The sequence below is a fragment of the Chinchilla lanigera genome, unplaced genomic scaffold (genome assembly GCF_000276665.1).
Source record: "Chinchilla lanigera isolate Chin_1 unplaced genomic scaffold, ChiLan1.0 scaffold00026, whole genome shotgun sequence".
Lineage (NCBI taxonomy): Eukaryota > Metazoa > Chordata > Mammalia > Rodentia > Chinchillidae > Chinchilla > Chinchilla lanigera.
This window is the reverse complement of record NW_004955427.1, coordinates 25,213,274-25,240,021: the sequence shown is the minus strand read 5'-3', so window position 1 is coordinate 25,240,021 and position 26,748 is coordinate 25,213,274. Positions and strand designations below refer to the sequence as shown.

At 48.0% G+C, this 26,748-nt stretch overlaps 1 protein-coding gene across 5 annotated transcripts in view; it reads right to left on the bottom strand.

Moving 5' to 3' along the window:
• Scn10a (sodium channel, voltage gated, type X alpha subunit) overlaps positions 1-26,748 on the bottom strand; it is an 86,842-nt gene that overhangs the window by 3,999 nt on the left and 56,095 nt on the right. For 2 of the 5 annotated variants that reach the window (XM_013515027.1, XM_005386576.1), the window contains exons 15-26: positions 21,718-22,077; positions 19,739-20,170; positions 18,288-18,428; positions 16,546-16,669; positions 15,282-15,436; positions 12,022-12,195; positions 7,641-7,763; positions 6,259-6,543; positions 4,957-5,010; positions 4,032-4,169; positions 3,258-3,362; positions 452-722 (exon numbers count right to left, since the gene is read on the bottom strand). In XM_013515027.1, the coding sequence (XP_013370481.1) occupies positions 452-722; positions 3,258-3,362; positions 4,032-4,169; positions 4,957-5,010; positions 6,259-6,543; positions 7,641-7,763; positions 12,022-12,195; positions 15,282-15,436; positions 16,546-16,669; positions 18,288-18,428; positions 19,739-20,170; positions 21,718-22,077 (2,362 nt within the window). Of the gene's footprint in view, positions 1-451; positions 723-3,257; positions 3,363-4,027; positions 4,170-4,956; positions 5,011-6,258; positions 6,544-7,640; positions 7,764-12,021; positions 12,196-15,281; positions 15,437-16,545; positions 16,670-18,287; positions 18,432-19,738; positions 20,171-21,717; positions 22,078-26,748 lie in introns of all 5 variants that reach the window. The other 3 variants (XM_005386575.1, XM_005386574.1, XM_005386577.1) reach the window with 2 other exon arrangements.

Here is a 26,748-nt window from a genome sequence, read left to right as displayed (position 1 = left end):
ATCTACTCCCAGACTTTCCTCACTCTGTTGGCAACTCATCTTCTATCCCAGAAGGTATTTTGTGAGTCACTTCACATAACACTACCCTCTCCCTCCTTGAAAGCCATACCGCTAAGGGCCATTGGAAATGCTATGATCTGTAGTTGTCAGTTCTTAAGAGGAGTAACCGCTCCCCATCTGCCTCCAAGGTTCTAGTAATGGGCTGTCACTTAGCAGGTGACTGAAAACACTTCCCAGAAGCATGGAGAAGACCAGTGGGACCTCTTCACTTAACCAAGAGAGCAAATCAGAGGCATGTTAAGTCTGCTGCTCTTGGAAGGCTGTGCATATTGAGCTTTTCTAACATACAAAAGTATTTTTAAAAGCATGTTGTTTGTCCCTTGGTGTTAAAAAAGCAGCCCAGACAACTTCAGGCAGAGGCCGGGCTTCCCTACCGCATGGCTGCACTTACTCCCGATGGAGAGGAGCACCACAATGAAGTCGAACACGTTCCAGCCATTGGTGAAGTAGTAATGCCTTAGGGCGAACATCTTCATAACACACTCGCCAGTGAAGACAGCCACGAAGAACTGGTTGATTTTGCCTAGAATTTTTGTCTTTTCTTCATTCTGGTCATCCGTCTCCACCATCATGGTGATCATGTTGAGGCAAATGAGGACCATGATGCTGATGTCAAAAGCTTGCCGGGTCACAATGTCAAAGACAAAGCCCTGGTACTTGTTCTGAGAAAATGAGAGGTGGTAGAATCAGGGCCTTTGGGGCAACATAAAAAAGAAAAAAACACCTGGAAGGCTGAGTTCTCCATACATAAGTTTTAAAAGTCTTTCTCTCTTGTCTCCCTCACATCCAGACAGAAGCCACATCCTGTTTTTAGCCCTTCCAAAATCCCACTTTTACGGGATTACTTCATTGTCCTAGTTCTGGTCCTCACTACCTCTCTCAGTCCCTTGGAATCACCAAGTACTTCCTTTGTCTTGGCCCATGAGCTTTCCATTTGCTGTGCTCCTTTGGTAACCATCCTACATCATCTAAATTCTGATAGCCTTGAGAGATCCACCTCTCCTAAGCCTTACTCCATCCAGGGAGTTTCCCTCAATCGCGTTACACCACGTTGCTCTGCTGCTCTGGCTCCCACAGCCTTCACGGTCCATTTGGCCCATGCTGGGTTCTAGCATTTTATGTGTGCTCGTCTTCTCTACTGGACAGTGAATGCTTTGAGGGTGAGGGCATGTTTACTCACCTCTGTGCTCCTGTAGTACTCTGCACATAGCCAGAGTTCAAGAACTGCTTGTAAAATTATTGATTTGAATTACTTTGCTGAGTATAAAGTTAAGTGCAGTGCTACAACTTTGCTCCTCTGTGTTTTATAAAATCCCTTCCCCGCTTAAAGCTTGTGTCCTCTCAGTGGTGCATGGTCACCTCCTCATTAGTGCCACTTACCAGCCTCCTGGTCCCTCTGTTTCATTCCTGATGAATAGCCCACTGTGGGCTATTATCCTACACATCTTTAGTGTCCACGTGAATGACTCATCTCTAAGTTCTTTAGGGAAATCTCTAGTGACATGGCTTTTCCTAAATTAAAGCATAATCTTCCTGAGCCTTGCATCTCCTTCCAGCTACCACTCTGGGTCTCTTCGCTTTTGCGGCTAAATTTTTTGCTAGAGTTACTCATGTACAATCACTATCTCCCATTCACTCCTCAAGCCTTGGCCATGGGCTTGTAATCTCTGTGAGGACATGAACTTTGTTCATTTTACTCACTCTTCAATGCTTAGTGTCTGTCATAAAATAGGTGCTCAGTAAATTGGTAAATAAATGGAGATAGAAAGGGCAGCTCTGAATTAACTACACTTCAAAATTCCAAAGCCACCCTACCAGATTTGATTACACTTAATTCTACACAATAGGCAGGTACTGAATGCATACTGTATGCAGGGTTCTAAGTGGTCATGAGGAGAAAAACCTGTTGTAGTCCCCTGGGGGAGCTTCTGGGAGCTGCTCAGCAGGAGGATGGGGAAGTGCTGCGATGAAGCTGATCCCTGCCTTCTGCTCATGCTGGGGGTGGGTTGCTGGCCTGCTGCATTAAAGCAGAGAATCAGACCCAAGTGGGCCTGGCTCCATGCATGGCTTTCCCTAGGTGGGAGGAGCTTTGCTGAGCCACTAATCCCTTCTATTTCATCACTGAAAATGGTGAAAAAAAAAAAAAGAGCCCATTCATACTCACATGACATAATTTAACAGAGCAGGCAATGGCATCAGTGAGCATCTGGGCATCAGGTTTGCCCTGCGTGCTCTGACTTTAGGAAGTGGAGCAGCTTTTTGGGAAGGAAACATATTTTTGTAACCCTCGCTGCTCTTAGAGATGATGAAGTGGGTGATTGATGAGGTGATATTCTAGAGCCCATTATTTTCCTATAAAGTGGAATATGTAAAACCTGCTTTTAGTGATTTCCAAAGCTAGGAATGTTATAGGAAAAAATCTTCTAGTTTGGTGGCACCCTTACCCTTGGCTATGGATGAGCATTTAGAATTTGGGCTTTGCCAGAGATGAGAGGAGTAGGGTGTGTGCGCATGTGCTGCGGTGCCAATGTGCTACCGCCCAGGAGTTTGATGCTTTTACCTTCTGGCAGAGGACTGAGCAGAATTTAAGTGATGTCGTGTAACTTTGGGAGCTGCACTTAATAGAGGACTAAAAGGACCTGTTTCTTGAAATCTTTACTTTAAAAAAGGAACCAAAGTGGAGCCTGACTATAATTTTGGCCAATCTCTAAACTTCAGCAGAGTTCCTGTTGGCCACTAGACTGTGACCATGAGTGTAACTTGGATCCCAGAGAAGTGGGCTTTGGTCTTTTTCTCTCTAGTCTACGTGGAGGCATGAGACAGAAAGCGGGGCTAGTCTGGAAGTCTGTGGTAACCTAGATTGTAATGCATAACCACACAAACATCTCATCGCTGCCCACCCAATATCATTGAACCTGATCAGCTCCCTAAATGGGCTTGAACCTAACATTTTCCGGGGCGGGGGGATCAGTATTTCCTCACACAGCTTTATTAGAAGCATCTCTAGGAGGTGTTTTCACTCTGGAAGATGAGAGTTGCTTCCTTTGGATTTCTCATTGCTTAGGCCTGGGAACCCCCATGATACTCATCTCCAAACTCAACCCAGATCTCCTCCTGCACAGACAGTGCTGGCCAGGCCTCCATCCAGCACAGGCATAGGCTGTCTGCACAAACATGCTTGCTATAGGGGAGCTCACCAGGGGCCGTGGGATGGGCTTCTGGGGCTTCTTGGAGCCCAGCTTCTTCATGGCATTGTAGTATTTCTTCTGCTCCTCTGTCATGAAGATGTCCTGGCCCCCTAAGTGCAGGAGAAGGCCATATGTTATTAAATACCAGAGCCCCGAGGGATACCCAGATCAAAGCGTCCTGTATGGGAAGGACCAGCTCTACCTCCTCTCCTCTGCAGAAGGCTGAGGATCAAGGAATACCTTGCCCAGGTGCCACAATCTATGACACAGTACTGGAAAAGAGCCTATGTTGTACTCCCTTCTTGGGCCTCTGAAGCAAAGCTGGATTCTGCTCTACAGGAACCTGGAGCTGCTGCCTGAACAGAGGGTGGGGAGGCCTTGGAGACAGGACTCATGGAGAAGATCCATACCAATTCAGATCTGAGCCTCAAACACAGCCTGCTCACTCCAGTCAAATTCAGTGGGTTTCTAGAGTCACAGGCCCTGCTGGAGTGCAAGGACTTTCCTCAGGGCCTCTGGAGCAAAGTCTCTGGCACACAAGTCTCAGGTCTTTCCGGACAGGAGCAGCCGAGGACAGTTAGTGCCTGTTCTTGGGTCCCTGGTCTTTCAGGACCTTTGGTTGTTTCACATGAGGCCTGCCAGTTGCACTGCCCTCTGCTGCTACTGTGCCATATATTACGCTATTAAAGATGTCTTCCTCCTTTGAGACGGAGTGTGTTAGGTTTCCATAGGACAGGAAGGATAAGAGTCACTGCTAGAGCAGAAACACCGAGCCCCACTTATCTTTTTTTTCTGTTGATTGAAGTTGTCAATTATGACCCCAACAAAGAGATTCAGTGTGAAGAAGCCACCAAAAATGATGAAGATGACGAAGTACATGTACATGTACACGTTGTCCTCCCACTTGGGCTGACTGTTGACCTGTGACAGACAAGGTGGGATTTGGGAGGGAAGGACGGAGGGAGGGAGCATGTCTTTGTTTACTTTTACCCTAAAATCAACTCTCAGTGCAGGTTCTTTATCCCAGGAAGTAGGATTGAGGGAGTGAGGGAGAATAAGCAGAAAGAGGGGAAAAGCAAAGGAAGGGGGCGCTGTTAAGCCGGCCATTGTGGTGGACAACAGGGGCACAATCCTGTTCGAGCCCTCTGAGGACTATGTAGACCACAGCTGAAAACCCTAGGGACAGGGAAGCTGTAATATTCACCTACAAACTTCCAGAACTTATCAGAGAGGGTTGCCCCTTATCAGAGAGTGTTGCCCCTAATCCCCTGTCCTCAGGGGACACTGCTGAGGAAGCTCCAAAGGCCTCAATGAAGTCCTCAGACAGAGACCCAGACATGCAGGCTAGGAGTGAACTCAGAGCTAGGCTGAGGGGACGTAGGGCAGGGCCTTAGCAGAGCCTGAAGTGGCAGGAAGGGGTGCTTTCCCACCAGCACCTTCCCAATCTGGCTTTCATTATACAGCCCCTGCTAGTCCTGGAAGTGGCCTCCCAGGCACTGGCCATTAGAGATGATCTGCTCCTCTTCTCAGTGGTGAGCAGAAGGCCTTGAGAAGCCCGAGAATGCCCCACAGAAGCCAGGTGGACACTGCTACAAGGTGTGAGGCTCTGGATGGATGCCTCTTCTGGCACCAAACCAGCTCCATTTCATTATAAATACAGACTGGGATGGGCAGGGGAAGGCTGTAGGCACCGAGGGCCAAGACTCACTTCTCGGGAATCGACGGCTGCATACATAATGTCCATCCAGCCTTTAAAGGTTGCCTGGAAACAAGGAGCAGAGGTCACTCAGTGTCTGCCCATCCATCAATCCTGGACCCTTCTCAGGCCATGTGGCCTGGTGAAAGAGCAGGGCTTTTGGCTAAGGCACCTTGAGGAGGAAAAGGCTCAGGCAGAAAGGAGAAAGAGTCCTCTGGGTGACCTGACCAATCTCCCATGGTGATTTAAATGAATCCACACATGGCTATTCCAGAAGAGAGTGGCACTAAAGACATGGGAACTTCCAGAATGTAGCATGGACTAGCTGTCTAGATGCTTGGCTATTGTGCCAACAACTTCAAGGCTGCTCTGTGCCCTGGGTGCAGGCCCCCATCTCAGGGCTGCCAGTTTTTCAACCACTTTCTCATCTCATGCGTATGATTTAAGAATGGGGTGTATCTTGGAAGATAGGGAAGTTGGGAGTAGAAAACCTCTACATTCTTGTCTTCAGTCTTAGCATTTTTTAGATCTTGAAACTGAATGTGCCCTTTAGTATAATGCAAGGCACAAAAGGAGTCTCAGGTGCTGCACCCCGAAGCCTGTTATAGCCCTTGCTGGGTTGTTTTGATTCAGGTACTTGTTTCCCTCACAGAGCCTCAGTGCCAGAGACTGTTCCCACTGTATCTCTCAGGACCGAGCACATGGCTGGCAAAACAGAGCTACTCAGGGATTATTTGTTGCTTGAATGTGTGAAGAACAGAGCTACTCAGGGATTATTTGTTGCTTGAATGTGTGAAGAAACTGTGGGATGCAGGAACTCATGGGTGAATGCATTACAGGTGTGTAAGTAATTTTATCAATACTTACATGAATGGAGGACTGAGTGAATGGGGTGAAGGCACAGAGAGATGAAGGAATAGCAAGTGTGAAAGAGTTTGATGGTCATTATCACCAACATTTTCTGTCGTTACAGCCAACTTAATTAGACCTAACTCATTGCCATCTAGGAGACGATATGAAGGAGAACATGGAGCATGTGGCTGTGCCATGTCTATTTTGTATGAGTGGTGTGTTCTAAGCCATACAATTCTCTGGCAGGCTCAGCCATTAGCCCCACCTTGTCTAATTGTGCCACTATAAGAGCACATGCATTAGTAACGTTGTCTAGCCTAGTGCTGTAGTCTGTGTGTAGTTGTGTGGTTTGCTTAGTGCTATCCCTGACAACATCTCTCTGCAGCATCTCCTGGAGAGGACCCCAGACTATTCACTTACTGACCATAAGAAGATAAATGATTGATCTCATGGTTGACTCACCACCTGAAGAAGTGCGAGGTAACCCATCATAACATTATCAAAGTTGACTTTCACATTGACCCAGAAGAGGTGGCCAGTATAGTTTTGATTCTCACATTCAGACATGTTATTCACAACTGTCCAATTCACAAGATCAAATCCTTTGTCGGTCTGCTCGATGCACCTCCAAAACTTCCCCGCAAAGAGGTTCACACCCATGATGCTGAAGATGAGCCAGAAGATGATGCAGACGAGGAGGACGTTCACGATGGATGGGATGGCGCCCACCAGGGCATCCACCACCACCTAGTGGGAGACAGAAAAGGACCTGAAGCCCCAGAGTGCCACTCCTCCCTGCTGGATCCTGCTTCATTTCATGCTCACTCCAGCTGTTTCAGGAACCAGTGGCCTTTGGCAGCAGAAAGGGAAGAATGTTAGCAATAATTCAGACTCAGAGACACTGGGCACCTGAAGATAGGGTTAGACCCTCTTCCCTACAACTCAAGCAGGACAGGTGTTAGTGTCTTTCCTCTGAATGGAGATAAGTGAGTTTACAAGCACACATGTTCACTTGGGGATGTGAGTGTGTGTATTGCCCTTGCACCCACAGACTTTTAGGCCCTTATTTTCTTCCCTTTAATTTCATATTTTACAAAATACAGTGTGAATAAAGTACACTTTGGTAAAGAATCAGTGAAATCTAAATGCATATTCATAGACATATTCATTTGTAAATCAGCAAGCAAGAACCTGAATACCAAATGAAATAAATTTCAAGCTGTTTTGATCTTTAGCTTCTAGTGTTTCGAAGGTACAAGTTAGTTGTAAAACTCCACTTCTGTTTTCAAAGCTATGATGACTGTTTTGAGCCAGCAGTGGAAGAAGGGCCAGGTGGAGGCTCTAGTGGATAAGAAGAGAGGTAGCTGGAAGGGAAAACTCCATAGGGTCACAGGTTGGGAGAGGAGGTGCTCAGTGAGTGTGGCAGAGGTGTTGATATGAAGACGTCACTACATTTGAATGGGGGATTAGAGAAAGGACGCATTTGTCATGGAAAGGTGGAGAACTTGGGATGGTTTGGGGATCTTGGCCATAAGATTGAGGCAGAGTTGGGAGACCGATCACAGGTGCTTTGGAGGCTTGAATTAGGATCATTTCATAAGGAGAGAGAGCTCTGAGTCCTGATGGGCATGCTATTTATGGGAAGCCTCAAGGGAAGGTTCTCACAAAGGGATGTGTAGGAGAACCAGGAGGGTTTGCATGCACATCACCAACAAAGCCAGAGCAGAAGGGAAGGCATATAGCTGACTCTGGGGAGGTAGGGCATGGAGCTTGGGGTCAGCGAGAAGGAGCAAATAATGGCTACCAAATGTTGCAGATCAGATGTCTTTTGAGAGGGGGCTTACCCTCATGCCTTCGAATCGAGACAGAGCCCTCAGGGGCCGCAGGGCACGGAGCGTTCGGAGGGCTTTGATGGATGTCATATCAGCATATTTCAGGATCTTCGCCAGGAGGGTTATCAGTGAGATCTGAGTGCAGGCAGAGAGCAAAAGTATCACCCCAGGGTCCGGAAAGACAGCTTGGTGGAAGGAGGCAGGAAGTCTTTTCCCAGCCTCCCGTCCCCTGCTCTAAGCAGTTCTCCTGGCTCCCATCTTATTCTGAATTACAGCAGAGGTCAGAAAGAATTCAGCCCCTTCTCTTCTAGGGAAAATTTTATTTGTCACTTACTTAAGCCTCTGGGAAAGAAAAACTCATTTTCCTACAGTGCCACCCTTGTTGATGTAGGTGGGGAAGTTTCTTTCCCCTCTAGTGGCACCAGATAGCCCCAACAACCTTGAAATCTTGACTTTCAGAGACTTGGAGAGACAATGTCTCCATGTACAGCCTATGCTGAAAGTCTATTTTGAGAGATATAAAGTTATTCTTAATTATATTTGCTCAGAAAAGTGGGCAGGAGAGAATCCTGTTCAGGGTGGGGTCTTGGTCCCTCCTGATTCTGATTTTGTGACCTGAACCCAAAGGATAATTTTGTCCTTTGTGAAATGAGGAAGTCAGACCACAGGAAGTCAGCCCACAGTCCTTGAAGCTCTGCAGTTCTCCATAAGAGTGGTCCTTGGGATCCTTCAGTAGCTGAGAGATAATGACTGAGTTCTGAGCCCCTGTTGGTCTGTTTTTATTTAAATGATGGCCCACAAACTGCAGAGGACACAAACTGACACAGAAAAGTGGTCACCTCCTCTAGGAACTTTGAAGGGGCTAGGGAGACACTTCATGTAGACTTGCACCTGATGAGGGTTGTGGCCAAATCTTGTGAGACCGCAGCTGCACCATGGACGGTGGGCTGAATTCAGGCTTAGCTTACTCTGGCAGTTAGGTGGGGATGTGTGCCAGGCTTTAGAAAGCACACAGTCCCCATCCTCTGAATGGGTGGTTAATTCAGAGGAAGAGCTGGAATGGGGCTTCATCCACACAAGGCTCAAGACACCAGCAAGTGTTGGTCGGCTGAGGGCCAGGATCTTTGGGGCCAGCTCCATGCTTATTCAGTCCTGCTCATTCTCCTGGAAAGGTTGCTTATGTGCCACATTTGCAGCTAGGGCGGACAGACCGGGGCTCCTCCAGCAAAGCCCACCACCCATGTGCAGCTCTACTCCCACTGCTCTGTCCACGGAACTCCAGACAGTCTCCAAGCCCCGACAGTGCATCCCTCCCACACATACCTTCCCACAAATCAGACTGTGATGCTGTCTCATTCTTCCAACCTTCTCTGGTACTCTATTGATCTCATAATGAGCTCTACATCCTTTAGCCCATACTCTATGGCTACAACCTTCACTTCTATAAATATTTCATCTATATGTTCTACCCAAACCAAATTATTCCCAGTTGTTCCCAGTCTTCTTGCACCTCTCTGCTCCTGCTCATTTCTGTGCCCCATATCTAATACCATCTCCTGTATGAAGCTTTCCCAGCCACCTCACCCCCTGAAAAAAGGTTTTAGTCTCTTTGTCCCCAAGACTCTGTCTCCAGCAGTGCCTACCACAGCCTCCCTTTCTATATTTATTTTCCTTGTGTATGTCTTGTTTACTGGAAGACTGAAGTGAAAAGTGGAGATGGGGGCATTTATTCTGTACTCTGTCTCACTACAGAGCCTCATAAGACAATATTATATTCAGTAGTTTTAAGCAAACATTTGATAAATTGAAGAAAAGTTACAAGTATGTTGGGATGGATGAAATAAACAAAAAGAAGTTAAAGAATGATAGAAGGCTGGGTTAGTTTTCAAAGATTGATAGGTTAGATAGATGAAGGATGGAAGAAAAGTAAAAGGGCAAAAGTATAGAAGCAGGGAATAGCAGATTGATGGAAGGAAGCAAAGGAGATAAATGGACAGGTGAGTGGAATAAAGGAAGGACAGGGGCATGGGTTAAGAAAGAATGGGAAGATGGAAATAAATGGTAGAGGGATGAATGAGTAGACATATGCTTTGATGAAAGCTATGTGGATGGGTGACTAGGTTAGATGACTGCATAATGATCACACCTTCATTCCATCCATCTTTCTGTTGAGACTTTCAAGCTCCTGTCCTTCCTCCTGTATGGCTCCCTCATCTGTCCAACTGTTCACTCTTCCCTCCTCCCGTATATCTATCTTTACTTCCCCTACCAGCCCTTCTCCATCAGTCCTTTCCTTTCAGCCATCCATTCCCATTCCTCTTTTCCTCTTTCCTTATGCCCGTTCATCTTAATACACACCAGACACACACACACACACACACACATACACACACACACCTTGAACTGTAACTTGTTCTGTGAGTGTTCTGCAAGACAAGTAAACATTTGTAATAAGTTTTAATTTGATAAAAGAGTGATGTCTTGAAATGTGATTAGTACATGACGCCGATTGTCACATAATCACAACTGGGCCAATGATCTCTCTCCCTGTCCCTGTCCCTGTCCCTGTCCCTCTCACTTCCTCTCCCTCTCCCTTCCTCTCCCTCTCCCTCCCTCTCCCTTTCCCTCCCTCTCTATCTTCCTCTCCCTCTCCCTCTCCTCCCTCTGCAGGATTGTTGGTGATCATCTCCCAAAAGCGAGAGGTTATGGAGGAGATCTTGTCTGCAGAGGAGGAAAAGTAGAAGAATCTCTCACTTCAAATGAGATTAGGGGAATGTGTGAAATGCGCGAAACAGTGCAAAATTTTGTAGAAAAGCACCACCCAAATAAAGCTGTAGCAGTAAGTGATGAATCTGTTTAATGATAATGCAATCTCACATTTCCATGAAATCCTCAAAAGGGGCCAAAGCAAGTGTCATTGGATAGGTTCCTTGTTAAAATTGCATGAAACAAAAAGAATCCACTGAGCCAAAAGATAGCAGTGATTCTGTTAGTGACAATGAAAGTCATCCTACACGGTAACCCTCTGTCATCTCGCTCACACTAGCTGTGAAGGTTTTCAAAGATAAGCGCAGGTCAACTTATTTTTATTTACATTTTGTATTTTCTTTATTATTTTGTATATGCACTGCAATAATTTTATATGAATATTTTTGGGTTGTGGAACAAATCATCTGAGTTTCCATTATTTCTTATGGGGAAATTTGCTTTGATATACAAGTGCTTTGGATTATAAGTGTGTTCCTAGAATGAACTATGCTTGCAAATAGAGGCCATATATATATATATGTATGAAATCAGGAGTGGGGAGCCAGAATAAAGCATCTTTCATCTATGAATAATTGCTTTACATGCATCAAATCTGTGACTCAGATTTCAGGGCTTCCAGCTAGTCCCTGTGGTACAGTGGCCTGTGCTGCTAGTGCACTGGCATCAGGAAAGCAGAGAACTGCACGCACAGACCTGCCACGGAGGTCTTGCCAGCACAGGAGGCTGGACAGAATGTTCTGTACTGGATCCCATCCAGCTTCAGGAGCAAACACCAAGTACAGACACATTTCCTGACACCTCTGATGTGCAGACCTTGGTGCTGGTGGCTGCCGGGAAAGCAGAGACACACGCCGCACATGCCTCGTGTGCTTGCAGGAGCCCTCAGTAAGCAGCAGTGAACAAATAACTCATGTTGCCACGTTCTAAAGCCAAGAGGGCGCTGCCCAAAGAGAGGCAGGGCAATGCAGCAGTGAGGCTGAGGGAGAAACGCTGAGGACTCGCAAGTCTAATGTGTGGGAGGCACATGGCGAATTCCTCAGTGCAGGGGCTATGACCACAAGTTACCGTGCAGCAGCACACTTCAGTGCCAGCTCCTCACCTCTCAGCTGGGTGCTTGTTAACCATAACAGCACCTTGGAAATGCCTAGGAGCTTTTATAAAATATTCATTCCTGGCCTCCACCCAAGACTGGAAGATCAGAATCTCTGGGATAGTGGTATTTGCTCAATGTATTTTTTAGAGCTCCCCTTGTGATTCTAAAGTGCAGCCAGGGCTGGAGACCCCAGAATCAGCATGTGGGCTGGTTCTCTACTCGTGGGCCACAGCTCCCCAAAGTCGAGATCCCTGGCGGGAGATGTAAGGTCATAAGACCCTGGACAGCCTCCGTCATCTTGCTTTGAATGTAAAAAATGTGGAGTATGCTAGTGGTTTTTCTGGATGGAGGTCCAAGAACTGAGGGCACTGCTGTGTTAGAATCATGTTCTGCTGGGAGCTCGCCACTCACCCATGTGCACAGTACTCTATACTCCTTACTGGGTACTCAGAGCTCTGAGCAGCCTGTGAGAACCATAGCCATTAGTTAGAGGTGAGGACCCCAGAGCTCCTCTGCCCACGAGCCACTCACATTCACAATGAGGAAGTCCAGCCAGCACCAGGCGTTGGTGAAGTACCTTTTGAAGCCATAGGCCACCCACTTGAGCAGCATCTCGAACACAAAGATAAAGGTGAACACCCTGTCCATGTACTCCAGCAATGCCTTCACTGTGGGCTTCTGGTCCAAGTAGCAGTCTTCAAAGGCCTGGAAGGAAGGGAGCAGAATGAGGCTGCTGGATCCATAACACAGGGCCCAGACAACGGGGCAGGACTAGCCTGCCCTCCTCTCCCTGGGTATTTTCTTTTTCTCCGTGCTAGGGTGGTGAGGTGGGTAGAGGAAGAGGCATGATGAGATACACAGAGACTTCCTCAGCCAGCAGGGACATGCAGTCCTGCTGATATTTTGCAGGATTGCTGAATGCAAGTGAGAAAGGAAACCTTGAATTGGATTTTGGAAATGAACCAAAGGGATGCTACCAGCGACCCACTTTAAAAATAAAAGCATCAAAGGCTGTTCGCAGGCAGTTCACAAAAAAATTAAAGTAAGAATCGCCAACAAACCTCTGAGGAAGAAAGTTTTATCTCACTGGTAATCAAGGAAATTCAAATTAGAAGAATACAGGGTTTTTCTTTTTTGTTTCCCAGACTGGTGAAGATGAAAACGAATGGTGAGGAGACCCCAGTGCTAGGGTGTCCATGGGGTGTTCACTCTCATAAGTGGCTGCTGGGAGGGAGGACTAGCTCAGTCTTTGGGAAGTGAAATGACACCAAGGCTTTAGAAAGCCAATGATTCTGCCTTCAAGGCCTCACCCTGAGGCCGCTGGGCACTGTTAGTGCCCCCATCCCTCAGCTGAGGCAACCAGTGATTTCCTCAGCTTCTTCACCGGGCTTGGGAAACGCTTTGCAGATAAGGTCCCTGCCCTCTTGGGGCAGCCCCGGCCAGTGACATGTGTGTTTACAAGGCCATCCATCCCTTTTGCCTCCGGGTGGGACAACTCTGTGGCACCTTTTGTGTTTCGTGGCTCCCTGTGGGATCTGCAGAAGCTGGATGTCATCTTCCCCAGGCTCCCTTCTCTCTCCTACCTGCTCCCTCACAGGCTTCACCACGGCTTATCCCCGTAAGTTGCTGGCACAGGAGACCTAGCTGTGGGATCTGCATCTCGGGCCAAGCTAGAATGCCCAGGGGTTCAGATCCCCACTGTAGCAAGTGCAAGGTGAGCGACACACATGACGTGGAAGCACAGGGGTGTTTGGATGAATGGTGGCTTGTTCCTAGAATGGCACATGTCACAGCCATGAAGTGAAACAGTATGAAACTATTTCCTGGGAATATTTACCGAAGAGAAATTACAGAATGCATAGAGGCGGTCTTATGTTTGTAATATTTGTATATTCTATGCATAAGAAAGATGGGAAGGAGGGAAACCACTATGTTTTCACAGTGAGCTTTTCTTTGAGGGATAAAAAAAAATGGGTGAGTTTTTCTTTTGCCCTTTTCTAGTTGATTTTTTTTTCATTTTGCATTTTACTTTGTCAGATGAAAATTCATTTTGTTTTTTAAAAGCACTCAAAGTGAAAGCATAAGACTAAATTTGGCCTAAGCCTGTGTGGTCCCATGGGGGAGGAGGTGAGGAGTGAAGGGAAGCTGATAGGGTGGGCGTCTGGGGTAGAGCAGCTGTCTCAGGATCTGAGCTCCCTCCAGGGAGCAAGAACGGGAAGGTGATGGCTGGGGGTGTGAAGAGAGATGGGTGGGAGAGTGAGAAGAGACACTAGGAGAGAGCCCATGAAGGCCTCTGGCCAGCAGCACCTGGGGTTATCCTTTGTATGTGTTTCCGGGCACGGGACTCAGGGTCTTTGCACTGAGCTACATCCCAGCCTTAACTTTTAGTTTTTATTTTGAGACAGGGTCTCCCTAATTGTTAAGTTGCCCAAGCTGATCTCCTACTTGCAATCCTCCTGCTTCAGCCTCTCAGAGAGCTGGGATTACAGTGTGTGCCACCATGCCTGGCCTGGGGTTATCGTGTTTATCCAGGAGTAGAGGAAAGAGAAAGGAAGGTGTGCAGAGAGCTCTGCCTCCTCTTCTCCTGCAGTACAGCTGCACCAGGGGCAGTCGGTGCCTTGTCCCATTGTGATGGTGCTGTTCCACGCGGCTCCCCGCCCCTGCACCAAGATGGCAGGCCAGCCCTGCCCGGAATCTCTTCCTGGCTTTGGGTCTCACTGTCCTTGCTCTCCTCCACCCCTCAGACTGTGCCTTGTCTCTCACCTGTGCTCTTCCCCATAGCTAAGGGCACATGCCAAACAGTGCTGGCACCTTTCCTGAGAAATCTGGCATGGAAGTGGTGCCCAGATATTCAGTAGGTCATTCTTAGCGAGTAAATGAAACAGGAGGAGCAAGGAGGAGTGAAGACACTTGGAGCTGTGAGTCAGGAAAGTGGGGCTCTAGTCCCAGCACTTGAACGAACTTGCAGGGACCCCGGGTGGTCCCTTTCATGTCTTTGTGCTTTGACCTCCTTGCCTGTAAAATATGGACAATCAGGGTTGCCAGGTCGCTTCTGGGGTCTCTGTGTGCCTTGTTCTACTGGGATTAGCACTTGAGTTTGCTTAGTGAGCCTGAGCTCCGGCACAGAGCCTTCCTTCTTTGTCCTACAGAGCCCAGCATTCAGCCAGGGGCTTAGTGAGCATCTCCAGACCCTGAGTTTCTATTCTCTGAGATCATTCTGCATGTGGTTCACGGACGGAAGCATTAGCCTCCACTGGGGGCATGTTGGGAATGCAGGTTCTCAGGCCCCACTACCAGTTTTCCAAATCAAAAGCTGCAGTGTGACAAATTCTCCAAGTGATTCCAGTTTGGGGATTGCTGCTGTGATAGTTTCTTGTGAGCACTGAAGAAGTAACAGCAGCACTTGCAAGTGGTTTGATAAGACGAAGTAAGATGACTAGACCTTCATAGAAGGCCTGTGCGTTCAAGAGCTCAGGGAGCGGAAAGCCAGGGGCTCTGGGATTGAAGTGAGGTTTGCTACTGCGAAGTTGAGTGGCCTTGAACAAGTCCCCTAGCCCATAGCGGGATGCATACACTTGCTGCTTGAATGCTTCCTGCCAGGTTGAGCAGACAGCGGCCTTGGCAGCTCCAATAGCTTCCATGCCCTGCCGTTAGGAGGCGCAATGGACAGCAGCTCTCCTTCCAGCTCTCAGCCAGGCCTCCACTGGGACTGTCCCATGGCACAGCTCCTGACTTTTGGTGGCAGAAAGTCCTACTTGGAGGGCTCTGTGCCAGTGCCCATTTCCCCTTACCAGAGACCCACTGCTGAGCAGAATCATGAAGATGATAAAGCTTTCAAACCAGCTGTGTTCCACGATGCGGTAGCAGGTCTTCCGCAACTGCCAGCCCATGGCCCACGGAAATGTGGTGATATCCACTTTGCAACAGGGACAGTGGCGAAGGCATCCTATGGAGAGAAGTGACCAAGGGTGAGTGATGTTCCATTGTCATCATTTCTGCTCCAGTCACCCAGAGAAACAACTCTGCTGAGAAATCCACTTGCTACCCCTTTGAAAAAGGATTCTTTCCTGGAATAGCAGAGGAGGGGCCCTTCCAGGGGACCTTCAATTCCGCCCATCAGGTTTCGTCTCCCTCATAGGTCTTGCCCATGCAGATATCCTCCCAGACCGCTCTTCTTAGAGATGGCACCAGCAGCCCCTGTCCTGATACTCACTCATACCTGGAAGTGGACAAGCCCTGAGGGTCTGGTGGTGTCTGAGGGGCTATGCTCTGAGTCCATGTGGATCTGATGGCCACAACACACCTGGTCCAGCCCAGCCCAGCCCTGCCCTGCCTCCAGGGTCAAGTGGAACTAGAAACTCAATGAACTGGTGTCTGCATCCTGCCATAATCCATGATCGCCTTCAGAGTGTTTGAAGGATTTGTTTATTCATTCATAGTACAAGTATTCATTGTAGACATAATGTGCCTTGGTGTTTTGAACATTCAGGGGAAAGGTGAATAAGATATAGACTCTGTCTTTAAGAAAAGACTGAGGGAAATAGCCACGTTGATACCTTCCTCTGGGTCTTTTATGTCCCAAATCATGAGTTCAAGGGGAGCTGGGTGTGGTGGTGCACACCTATAATCTCAGCACTCTGGTAAATCCAGCGTGGGCAACTGAGCAAGGCCCTGTCTCAAAATAAAAAAGGGCTGGGATGTAGCTCAGTGGGAAGGCCTTGGGTTCAATACCCAGTATTGGAGGGAGGAAGGGAGGAGAGGTTCAATGTGACATTTACTGCCCTTTTCCCCTTTCAACTTCAAGAGCTCAGGTCTATAACTCAGTGAGGTTCCTCCAGGGTAACTAGCAAGGCGTAGCATCTGTCTTCTGTGTCCACCTGACATGCCATCAGGTGCTATGAGTTGTGGAATTTGTGTCTGAGGCTGCCAGGGCCCTGTTTGTCTGCCTCCTATGAACCCCAGTCCAGGGCCCTGGCCATGAGAGGCCTAGTGAAATGATGGACCAAACTCTGGCCCTAGTTAACCAGCCTGAGGAGACCCAAGGCTGCCATTTACCTTCTGTGAAGCAGTCATCAGGTTCTTCCAGGTCATCCGCCAGCTCTGGGATCTTCCTCAGGATCTCCTCAGGATCGGGGCAGTCCACCGTGCTGCCCTCAGAGGAGCTCGTGTCATCCACTCCCTGCAGAACAGAGGCCCAGGTTGATGAACCAGCTTTCTGAGGTGCCTGAGACCCACACATGGTCCCTGCAGGTCCAACTGGCTACGATCCCAAGGCAGAGGATAAGCCCTACAGGGCCCTGGTCCCATGCTGGGGCTGCCCTGGCCTCCTCCAGAGCTCGGGCCTGAGCACTGATACTTCCCATGGAGCCCCTAGGCCTAGCTGAGTGAAGCCGCAAACCTCTAGGCCCTGACTGAGTGCTGGCAGTGGCCAGTGGCCGAGACACTATAATTACACCCATAAAGACTCTCAGCTTTCACTCGCCTTGAATATTTAATCAGGGAGCAAAGCTGCAGGGGCCTTGCTGCCCTCCTGGCAGCTGGAGCCCTATAATGTCTCCAGATGAATTCAATTAGGAGCTGAAGCTGCTCTTAGGTTAGTAAACTTGATAGCTTGGCTAATGGACCCAAATGGTAGGGTGGGTCCCCATCTGTCGCTGTCAGCCCCTCCCTGCCTGGCCTGGTCATGCACGAGAAATAAAAACAAAACCAACACCCAGAAGTTGTACCCTGAAAATGAAACCAGCCTGGAGAGTCCTCAGAATACTCAGAAATGGACACACTGTCCACGCACAGAGTGTAATGATCACCCACCGGGACCCCGCAGCTTGTGTTTGTCCATAGCGCCACCCTTCCTCCGCCTCGTCCCTTTTCAGCCCCTCTGTTCTCTTGCCCTGCTGTAGTCAGCCTTGCCTGGGCTGTGCGGCCAGAGGCCAGCATTCCTCATGCTGAAGGGCCACTGGGAGGCTGTTTTCTGCCTTATCTTTTCCCAGCCCTGTGCCAGCCACACAGTCCCCACTTCAGGGGCAAGGTGTCCAATTAAAGTCTTGAATGATTACAGTGGTAGTAATGATGCAGAACCTTTACCCTTCCCCTATAGATTTTTTTTCCAACACTTGCAATTGACACCATGGTTTATTTTTACCTTCAAAGGACGTCTCTAACCCCGAGTCCTCCCACCCAGTCTGTGAAGTGTCAGCTCCCTTCTCCCTGCGAGCCCCTCCCTCCTCCCTGCGAGCCCCTGCCTGCTTTGGGCCAAAGACAATGATGCAGACAAAAGAAAGTGGGGGTGTGTCATGGGGAAGATTTCCTCACCCCTGAGTGCCTCCAAGTCTATCTGCTGCCTCTGAAAGATATTTGACTTTTTTTGTGCACTCTTTTGTTTCCTTTTTCCTTGGCTGTCACTTTCTGGGCACTTATTCCTTTTCAGGCAGGAGCTAAACACCTGACAAGCGGCATCTCATTTAAGCCTCAAAATAATCCTGCCAAGGAGGCATCATTGTGCAATTTCACAGATGAAGGCATGGAAGCTCAGGGGGCCAGGAACTGGCCCGAGGAGAGCTCATCCTTTCTTCCCATCCCTACCCAGCCAGGGGTGAGGTCCTGGCCATGGTGGTAAAAGCTGAAATGTCTTGATCAGCCAGGGGCTGGGAGGGTGTTGAGTGTTCCCAGGATGAGGAAGAGGTTACTTGGTTGGTGAGGTCTGGAACCCCCCGGCCCATCTCCACCCTCCAGTGCTCCCAGCCCTCAGGCAGTGTCTGGCTGGCTGGTGCCGCTCCCCAGGAAGTTCACATACCTACCTCTGTGGGAACTGGGGGAGGACCCTGGTCACCTTTCCACTTCTCACCCAGGAATGGAGCCAGGTCCTCAGAGGATGTCCCAGAGTTTGGGCTCCTGGGTGTCAGGTGGTCCTCACACCTCCCAGCTTGCTGCAGTTGCTCCTGCTAATGACAGCAGGTCCCACATGGCACCTGAGTCAGTTACTGCTGGTCACATTGCAGGCTGTCAGAGCTAGGACTTCAGACATGCAAGTAACACACACACATAAGCACACTCATGTGAAGTGACCAGAAAGACTGACTGTAGAGTCAGATCTATATTTAACTTGTGGCTCCATTCCTTAGAAGCTATGTGACCTTGGGACAAGTTATTTTCTGTTTCTGATCTTTTTTCCCTACCTACAAAATTTCAAAGGCAAGCTCTACCTCAGCAATTTTGATGACTAAATATGTTAATACTTACACTCTGCAGGAAGAGCTCAGCTCAATATACGTTAGCCTCCACCATTATTATTTGTTCAGAAGTCAGACTGGTAGGGAACTTGGGCATTTGTCTCCCCGAAAGAACCCAAAAGTAAGCAAAAATGCTTCTGAGAGGCAGACAGCCATCACAGAACTCATGTCCTTTACTCTAAGGATAGTGACATCCTGTCCTCGGCAGTCACCCAAAGGCATGTAAAAAATGGCAGCTGATAACAGCAGCTACTGGAATGCAAGAGAGGTGACATAGAGGAAGGAGGCTATGGAAGAGCTGCAGAATCAAAGTACAGCTGAGGCCACTGAGAGGCCTGGCCAGCAGCCCCATGTTGGGAGGAACCCTGGGATCCCTGCTCTTCCAGCTGGTGCAGAAGTGCACACTTGTCATGGAGGAGGGTTAGTGAGAGCTGAGACACTGGCTTACAGTAGAAAGGAACTGGGAAAAGTATTTAAAAAATACATAACATCAAAAGTTTTAAATGTGCTTTAAAGCTCTTTGAAAGAAGTGTCACTTTCCCAAGATGTTACTTGTCAATAGATGAGTCATGTAAAATCAGGACTTCTTTGATTGCTGCTGGAGAATAGATAAGCCTGCTTTTGGACAACATCCATTTATTGGAGGAATATCATTAGCATCTCATGTGCAGGGTACGGGCTGAGTTGAGTGAAGGGGACAGCTCTGTGAAGGACAAGGTCCTAGCACCTCAGGGTGGCAGGGACTCACCTGCTGCCCCTGCTCCCTGTTTGCCTGTCTCAGGAATTGTGATCTGTTTTTTACCAGGCCCTGCAGAGAAGCCAGCTCCTCTGGGGCACTTGGCACATTTCAGCTCCTGTATGGCAAAGTCTCCTATGCCTGGTTTGCCGGAGACTCTTTAGCGCTGCACCAATCCCACTGCTGGAAAACCTCTCTCCCACAATTTCCTTTCCCCTCTGAGTTCCTGTCACCCTGGAGCCTTCCTACTTCTTGTGGCTGCCCTCTGGGGGTGCACTCTCACCTGTCCTTCTGGGGTCACTTGCTGCTCCTGTTCTCCATCACCCTCTGAGTCATCCAGATCAGATTCACCCTCCGCAATGGGCACTGAGACCCATAAGTTAGGATTGGTGATAAAGTCACTGTGCTCATCTCTGGGCCCACTGAGAGGGGGCAGTGCTCTGGAGCTCGCTGAGGCAGCCTCCAAAGCAATGTGGTTCTCGGCTTTGGAGCTGGATAATGGGGGTTTTGCTGCCAGCTGCGACTCCACCTTGGGCCTGGCAAGCAGGCAGGGCCTGCGGAAGAAGCTGCAAAGGGCCTGCCTGGCTTGGTGGCCAAACACCTGGAGGCGAGCCAGGGCCACCTGCAGGTTGTTCACCTCCCCGTCATCCTCAGATGGTGTGAGGTTGTCAGCACTGAAGGAGTTCAGCAGCAGGGCGATGAACAGGTTGAGCACCTGGAGAGAAGGTAGAGAATGCAAGATGGATGAATCAGCCCCTCCCTGGCCACCTGGCAGGCAGCTGGATGGCAGGACAGTCACAGGTCACAGCCTGGGCCTCCTGCACGCACTGGTACCCTGCCTCTGGGAGAATGGACATTCTGAGAGCAGTGAGGGGGCTCGTGGGGTGTCCCAAGGTAACCTGCCAAGGGGAATGAGGCTTGGAAGCACATTCCCCACCACAGAAGTTCACCCTGTGACAAAGGGACATTCGAGGACAATAGAGAGGAGCAGGCCACCCTCATTTCCAAAGCCCTGGGTTTCAGTCCTCACTCTGCAATCCTGGGCACATCTCTTCACGGCTTCTAACTTCATGCTTTTCCTCTGTAAGCAGGGAGCGGGGGTCTCCCTACCCGTCAGAGAGGGTGTGAAGATGAGATGACACGCAGGGTGTACAAGTTCTTAGAGAGGCAGACTTCTTGCCTAAGGGCCAGGGCACTTGTGTCTCTGCAGGGAAGGAGTTGGGCCTGGGAGGATGGAGCTTCGGGCAGCCCTGACTCGAGGATGCAGACAGAAGTTATATCTCTGGCTCAGGACCAGGTGGGAAAGATTTAAAAGGCCTCAGTGTGCTCTTACATCACCTTCTCTTAGCTGAATTTCTCCTGTCTATAACATTTTTACACAAAATAAATCCAAATTAAGCCAGGCATGAAGGAACACGGACTCTGGGAGGCTGAGGCAGGAAGACTGCAAGTTTGAGCTCAGTTTAGGCAACTTAGTAAGATCCTGTTTATAAATAATAAAAGGCCTGAGATGTAGCTTAGTGCAAAGGTCCCGGGTTCAAGTCTTGGTACCACCAAAAAAAAAATTCCAAATTGGTTGATTTCCTAGGCATTAATAAGGGAGCTCTTAGAAAGACCACGTATGTTCCCAGAGTCAGGCAATGCTGGATGTCTACACCTAGATAAGCAGCGGGAGGGGAGAGTTAGGGCCAGTTGCTAACGGGCAGGAAGGGCTCAGAGGGGCCCACCCAAACCTGAAATGTATGAGCAGCTGGGCACTTCCCAGCATCTCTCTTTCATCTTCCCCTTCTGCTCCCAGCTGGGACCAGGAAGTCACTCAGGTCTTACTGTCTTACAAAAATATCTTCCGAGCACCCCACGTAGGGGAGATTTTCCTTCTGCGAGGAACAGCTCCCCTTTCCTAAGTTCTGACACTGCTCTGGGCAATCTGTGTGTGGCATCTTCAGAAGTTAAAATTCTCCCAGTGTGCCAATGCTTGATTTTAAGGAAATCAGGGCTTGGGGAGATTCAGTCCTTTGCCCTGGCTCACCCAGTTAGTGAATGGTGGAGAGGGGTTTTTCCTTCTCTGTCATGTGTGCTTATTTCTGCAAGTCGGGCTGGCTCCCCCGGCATGCTTCTTATCACGTGCCCTATGCCTCTGAAAAGTCTGAAGACTTCATCTGGCGGGGCAATGTGGGCATAAACATGTACACAGTCAAGGCTTCTTAGGGTGACTCGGAAGCCTCCTCCAACGTCCGAAAGACCCGTGGGACTCGTACTCACCACCAGGTTCCCCAGCACCATCACGGTCAGGAAAAGGATGAGGCATACGGGTTTCTCACTGACTTCCATGCAGGCCCACATGTTCTCAATCCACTCTCCACAGAGGATCCGGAAGACGATGAGGAAGGAGTGGTAGAAGTCATGCATGTGCCAGCGGGGCTGCTCGTCACCCGGCAATGTCAGCCTCTCCCGGTGGCTCCAGTAGGCCTCCCCAAGGAGCTGCTTGCCGACCAGAGCGAAGATGAAGACGATGATGGCCAGGATGATGGTCAGGTTCCCCAGAGCCCCCACCGAATTGCCGATGATCTTAATGAGTATGTTCAGGGTGGGCCAGGACTTGGCCAGTTTGAAGACCCGCAGCTGCGGAGGAGCAGAGACCTTGTCAGGCCCTGGACTCTTCTCCTCACCTTTCATCTAAAGCCTTGGCTGAAAATCAAAGTTCTGAGGAGAGCACAGGCAGCTCTTCCTGCAAAGACAGGTGCTCCCTGGACGCTGTGCTTTGAGCTTTCTTTCTTAGACTGCATACATATTGTCTACTAGTATATGCCTGCATTACATAATAAATACATTCTTGTGGGGAACTGGTACGTGCCCATCTCGGAACTTGATCCTTTTTATTTCCTCCTCCCTACTCACCCCTCCCATTTCTTCCCATCCCCAGATGCCCTTTCATCTCCACCAATTTTATCTCCCTGATTCCTCTCATTTAGCTTTTACTTTGCTCTTTAAATTATTTAAATTATTTATACATTGGATTTCTCAAAAATATGATGAGCCTTCTGTGGTCCCTAAGCATCAATGTGCCCCCGGAGCTGTGGCGGAGGAGGTCGTCGTTGTGTCATCTTCACTCTATTCTGTAGCCAAAGGCTGCCCCCGCCTGGGTGCAGACCTGAGCTGGGGTGATGTACCGGGGTAAGATGAGGGTCACAAATATGTGAGAACACCTTACTCTTGACCTGAAGACAGGCTAGCCTCCCTCAGGGGCAGCATAGCCCACTGTGTTGGGTAGCTACTAGCTAATCACATTTTAGGGCATTTCTTGCCTTGAGGCAGTTGACATTATCTGTCACCCCCTACTAGCTCTGCAGCACTTGTGATTTCCTGGACCCAGCCTCCAAATTCATAGGGTCCCTGAATTGCCCACTCAAGCTTCCTCCCTAATACATGCCAACTGTGCATGTCATGGCTCCGTGCTGGCCTTCCAGCACACGGGGAGAGGGAGAGGGCTCTTGCTCTCGTAGAATCAATGGTTTAGTCACTGAGATAAGAAGACTCCACAGACCTTCATTGTAAACCCAAATATGCTGAATTCCACAAGACACCAAAAGCACCTTGCATAAAGACATACAAAGATTTCATACCAATGCCTTATGGGGTTCATGAAGTCACTAGTGACACTGTCAGTGAGTGAGCGTGCATATCTGTAGAGCACACACTGAGAGCCAAGCTCAGGCTTTGGGGGAGGGTGCAGTGCTGGAAGAACAGTGCTGTAGCAGCTCTGTCCCCCACCCAGATCCCCAGGGAGTAGGATGAAGACCCTAACACAGTAAGTACCGTCTTCATGTCTCTTTGTGATGGGACAACTTACTCTTCTCACGCAGGAAGCAGAGCTTAAAGCACCAGGTCTGGTGTGGACTGACCAGAGGCAGCTATCAAGCAAATACAAACTGAGTGCTGGGCACCAGACAGAGCCCTTTTGTGGAAGGCGTTGGGCGAAATTTCCTAAATAACACAGTAGATCGAAGTCCCCATTCTCAGTCAGTTCTGGCCAAGTGCAAATGCAGAGGCCAGATGAGGGCCTCCCACTGGATAAGAGCAAGACACAGAGCCTTGGGCTGTCCATCTGGGACAGTGAGGGACACAGGGACACACCGACCAGCCATGAGCAAAAGCATCAGACAGTGATGCTTGTTCAGCTGCACTTGGCTGTGTTATTCCACAGGTCCCTTAGTTGTAGGGGGGCTAGAAATTAATATTAGAATCTCCTTAGAGAGAAACCCCTAATAAACTGTTGCTAAATGATGAGCAAATGTATATATTTTTCACTATAGGACATGAATTGAGTCATTGCTCATTAATGTTTTGTTGTCTTAATAAAGGACAACAAGAGGGATCTGTCTGTCTGTCTACTTGTTCTTCAGACACTAGCCCCTACTGTTAGCCAGTCAGTCAACACACATCTATGTGCCTGCTGCTAGGGTTATAGAGTCACACCACCCGGCTGGCTCTGGCTGGTGCCTACAGCCACTAGAGGAAGAGAGCAGTTCACCTGTGTCCATGTTCCCCCTACCTTCACCTCTGCCCACTGAATTATTCACCATAGTCTCTACCCAGCTTAGCATTATGCCAAAGGAATCTCTTCCTATTATCACATTATAACTTCTAATCAGGTTGGGGCTGTAGCTCAGTCATGGAGTGCTTATCTAGCATGCATGAGGCTTTGGGTTCAATCCCCAACACTGAAAAACAAAAACTAAGTTGGTAACTGTGGATATATTAAGATAGAAATTACTTGAAGCCAATTCCTTATCTTAAACTTTCCTATATTTTTCAATTTTCTTTAGTGAGGATGCTTTATTTCTAGAACAGAATGAAAAGTCAGCTTAACATCTGTCTTCTACTCGGGGTGTCACCACTGGGCGATGAAATTTGGCTTGCGCTGTTGAAAATGTCAGGGTGTAGGGTAATAGGACAGAGTACCTTGGGTCTCACTTAGGTCCCTCTTTTGATCAAATATCACAGAAAATGCTGGACAATAAAATTGTAAGTGTGTTGATGACTACCAGTGAAATAAACAACTTTTAGCCAAAATTTAAATCAATGTGAGAAATGTACTTTTCTTCCATCAAGTCCCAAAGGAAGACTTGTTTTTCAGCCTCACTTGCAGATAATTGGAGTCATGTTGTTGAGTTCTGACTTATGGGGCTGAGCGGAAGGGAAAGTAACACACACTACTTTTGCACAGCCATAAAATGCCCTGCACTTTCCTTTCCTCTACCGTGGTCTCCAGAGAAGCCACCATGGAGGTGGTGATGTCACCAGGTGGGAGAACCTGGAAAGCCAGACTCCCCTGGAAGCTTCCCTGCTAGCACTGAAAGTGCCGTGGGACATCAACCTCTCTCATGTTAACTCACAGACGGGGAAGGTGTCAGTGTACTTGTATGTATTTTGAGACATGTAGAAATTGATACTTTAATAAGAGGTATCACCATCTCAGAAACATTGACTGTGTGGCATTGGCTTAGGGCAATCATTGTGTGCAGCAAGGAAACTGGTACAAGAAACTGGAAAATGTTGATCCGTGTTAGTCAGTGGCAAAAATATTGCAATAGTTCTGGAGTTGGTCCCAAGCCTTAAAAGGCAGCAGGCTTAGGAGAAGGGTCTGTAAATAGTTACTACTGTGTGTCCAGGGATTGGGGGTGAGCCAGGAAATGCTAGACTAATTTATAAGGAATGAAAGGAAATAGAGCCCAGAAGTTTAGATCCTTGAAGATTTGGAAAAACACACTGCCTCTAAATTCCAAACAGTAAACAATGGGATCAAACCTTTAAGTGTTGAAGACCAGTTAGATTTTGCAGTAGATCTGCAACTCTTCACAAAGGGTACATGACTGGTGTAGCCACCATTTCTGAGAGAAAGGCATAGGGACAGGAAAACAAAGGAAGAAAGTGGCACTGAGAACTTTGTCAAGGAATGTATTGTGTGCAGCACTCAAGGGGTCTGGTTGGGCGTGGTGGCGCATGCCTGTAATCCTAGCACTCAGGAGACTGAGGCAGGAGGATTTCTGAGAGTTCAAGGCCAGCCTGGGTTACAGAGTGAGTTCAAGGTCAACCTGAACTGCATAACACAACCCTGTCTACCAAAAGAAAGAGAGACAGAGAGAAAGAGAGAGAGAGTCTGAAGCATTTAAGTTTTGGAAGGAATTGAATTACATCATAAACCATGAGCCCTCACTGAAAAAACCTTGACCATTTAAAACTCAGGTCTTGGCCTAACATTTTTCCATGACAGGAGGCAAACTCTGAAGGTGCTGCACTTTCACATGTGGCACAATCACTTACTGAAAGACTCCCGAGTGCTGCTGCCTGACTTGCATTAGACTCTGCTGAGAGTGTGGAATAAACCTTTATTGGTTTCAGCTGTTGCGTTTTTAGAGTTGTCTGTACAATAGCTACCAATGCTTATCATTGAGTAGTTTGTGTTGTTATTATTATTATTATTATTTTATTATTATTATTTGCAGTGCTAGGGATTGAATCCAGGACCTTAGGCAAGCACTGTACAACTGAGCTATACTCTCAGTCCTATAATTTATTTATAAAAAGAAAATAAAAATGTTTAGTGTGACAATAACTTGGGAAGGGGTCATTGGAATGAAAAGTTATCCTAGAGAAAAAAGATTTTAGCTAAGTTTACATTGACTAAATTAACTATTTACACTATAATTCCTTCTTTCTTCTTTCTTTCTTTTTTTCCTGTGTGGTACTAGGGATTAAACCCAGGGGCACAGAGCTACATTTCTAGCCTACTTTAAAACACTTTTTGACACAGGGTCTCACTAAGTTGCCCAGACTGGCCTCAAACTCATGATCTTCCTGCCTCAGCTTCAGGAGTAGCTGAGATTACAGAAGTGCCATCATGCTTGTGCTTTAATTTCTAAGGAAACTGCTCAAATAATTAAAAAGGGGTATTTAAAATAAGTAGAAGAGGAAGTAATACAAGGAAAAATGTACAGTAGAACCCAAAATAGACTAAAGTATGGTTGGGAAGAGATCCGTCAACCTAATGATGGGCACACCCCCAAATTCAGTGTATCAGTATTTACAAAGAAATAGGTGGGATAAATGTGTTAGCTAAAAGACAAAGATTGGATTCTAAGAACTGAATAAGAATCTCAAATCCGATTGTATGCCATTTGCAAGAAACATAAAAAATGCAAGGATACACAAAGGTTACATGTAAAAGGATAGGTAAAAATCCATTCCTTGGTTTAGACAAATTCTAAACCAAAGGAAAGCAGTGTTATTTAA